This window comes from Sinocyclocheilus rhinocerous, unplaced genomic scaffold, assembly GCF_001515625.1.
Source record: "Sinocyclocheilus rhinocerous isolate Xijiao unplaced genomic scaffold, SAMN03320098_v1.1 scaffold38, whole genome shotgun sequence".
Taxonomy (NCBI): domain Eukaryota; kingdom Metazoa; phylum Chordata; class Actinopteri; order Cypriniformes; family Cyprinidae; genus Sinocyclocheilus; species Sinocyclocheilus rhinocerous.
In genome coordinates, this window is record NW_015666482.1 from 252,145 (window position 1) to 254,236 (window position 2,092).

The 2,092-nt window shown below is 38.2% G+C and overlaps 1 protein-coding gene across 1 annotated transcript in view; it reads left to right on the plus strand.

Moving 5' to 3' along the window:
• Positions 1–446: 446 nt before the first annotated feature.
• ccdc34 (coiled-coil domain containing 34) overlaps positions 447–2,092 on the plus strand; it is a 5,481-nt gene continuing 3,835 nt past the window's right edge. The window contains exons 1-4 of the mRNA XM_016543565.1: positions 447–578; positions 1,182–1,287; positions 1,408–1,569; positions 1,662–1,791. Of these exons, the coding sequence (XP_016399051.1) occupies positions 1,190–1,287; positions 1,408–1,569; positions 1,662–1,791 (390 nt within the window). The 5' untranslated portion in view covers positions 447–578; positions 1,182–1,189. The remainder of the gene's footprint in view (positions 579–1,181; positions 1,288–1,407; positions 1,570–1,661; positions 1,792–2,092) is intronic.

Sequence of the window (2,092 nt, forward strand, 5' to 3'; positions counted from 1 at the left end):
AAATTTGTTGTTCTTATTATTTTTTATGAGTTTATATAATCTCAGCAAGAAAGAATTTAACGAAAAGTATTCTTGTGAAAAAAAATAAATAATAAAGAATAATTTCTTTCAGAGAGTTGAAAGCTAGTTGGATAAATATTATGCAGTAGCCTATTTTAAAATGCTACTTGTTAGAAATTCATTAATATATGTACGTCTTTGTTGTGTTTTCTTTTGATTTATTAAGTATTATTATTAGTTATTAAACTGTTTTTGTCTTTATTACTTTTTTTCGCTATGATATCTTAAGCTGTTGTTATTCTGAATACATCGATCATAATAAAAAGAATAAAGCAATCAAAGCGTGTTTTCTACATGTTTTATGACGCTGACACCTCGTAGCTAGGAAACAGGCTCCGTCATCAGCGTACATGGTTACAGCGGCGCAACCAATCGTTTTTCACGATTGGTATGATTGACGTGTTGAGTGGGCGGGTTCAGGGGGAAAGAGGCGGAGCTTGACGGAGGAAGCTGCTCGAACAAATCAAGCGAAACAAAAGCGATTCAACGGAATATTGTGGGATTAAACTGACTAAATGGTGAGTTAGTTAAACGGACGATACACTTATATATCTAATTTAGCCGTTTAAACGCATTTATCTGTTTAAAGTCTGTCGAAATGTGCAGCTGTGATTTAAAAACAGGCTGGAGGCGAGTTAACACAAAGTTAATGTATTAGTTCAGTTCTCTTGAAACTTGTTTACAGGCTCTATTTTAAAAGTAACATAGTTTAGTTGCCATATCATTAAAAACCTTTTAGAAATATGTAAAGTACGTTAAACCATAAATGTCTGCAGTCCAAAACAATACGGCTACCTTGTTTTTGGACATGGTACCTTGTTATTTATAACTTATTGTCTATTCTCTTCATTATTAGTGTTTTTATTACCATAATTATATGTATGTCTGCACTATGGAAGCTCCTAACACCAAGACGAATTCCTTGTGTGTGTAAACACTTGGCAATAAAGCTCTTTCTGTTGGTGATTCTGATTAATAGTGTGTTTAAGTACCAATGTAAATACTGTGGTACATATATAGAAGTACTATAGTATTGCTGTCATTGTACCATGGTAACACCACAGTACGTTCTTGTAGGGATCTCCTGGTTTTGTTTAACATGTGTTTCTCTGTGTCCTCAGGTTTGCTGATGATGTCGACCTTTCCATCTTCTTCCTCCAAGAGTTTGACCTCCACCCCGCTCAAGTCCAGACCCAGCGGCCCGAGCAGCGTCCTGCAGCGCAGCAGGAGCCTGGAGTCCACCGGAGACTCGACGTCCTCGCTGCTGTCACCCATCTATCACGACAGCTTTGAGAGTTTGACCTCCACCCCGCTCAAGTCCAGACCCAGCGTCCTGCAGCGCAGCAGGAGCCTGGAGTCCACCGGAGACTCGACGTCCTCGCTGCTGTCACCCATCTATCACGACAGCTTTGAGCTTTCAGAGGAGGAACCGGAGTCAGATCAGCCACAGCCCGTTCACAACATCACCGTCACGTCAAGTGAAGACGTCGCACCAGGCTCTCCATACAGGTGAGCGGTGTTGAGTAAAAGAAATAGAGACTCGCACTATAACAAACCAGCACACCAGTCATCTCGAGTCATAAAATCTGACTTATTTGCAGGGATGAGGTGGACACAACAGGTCTGGAAGACAGATCGTCAAATGTGCAGTTCAAACTGAGTGCTTGGGAGCAGTGGATTGTGGATAAAGCCAAAGAGGAGCGTATCAGAAAGCAACAAAAAGCCATGGAGGTACATGGCACTACTGCACGAGTAGTTACAGTATAAGGATATTTTATGTTAATATAATTATTTTCAGCAGTTTTTAGATACATAGACATTTTATTTTACTTTTATATGCACTACCATTCAAAGTTTTTTTTTTTTAATAAATAAATTAATACTTTTATTTAGCAAGGATGCATAAAGTTAATTAAAAGTGACGATGTATAATTTTACAAAAGATTTCTATTTCAAATAAATGCTGGTTTTTTACATTTCTGTTCATCAAAGAATCCTGACAAAAATATGAAGCAGCACGACTGTTTTCAAC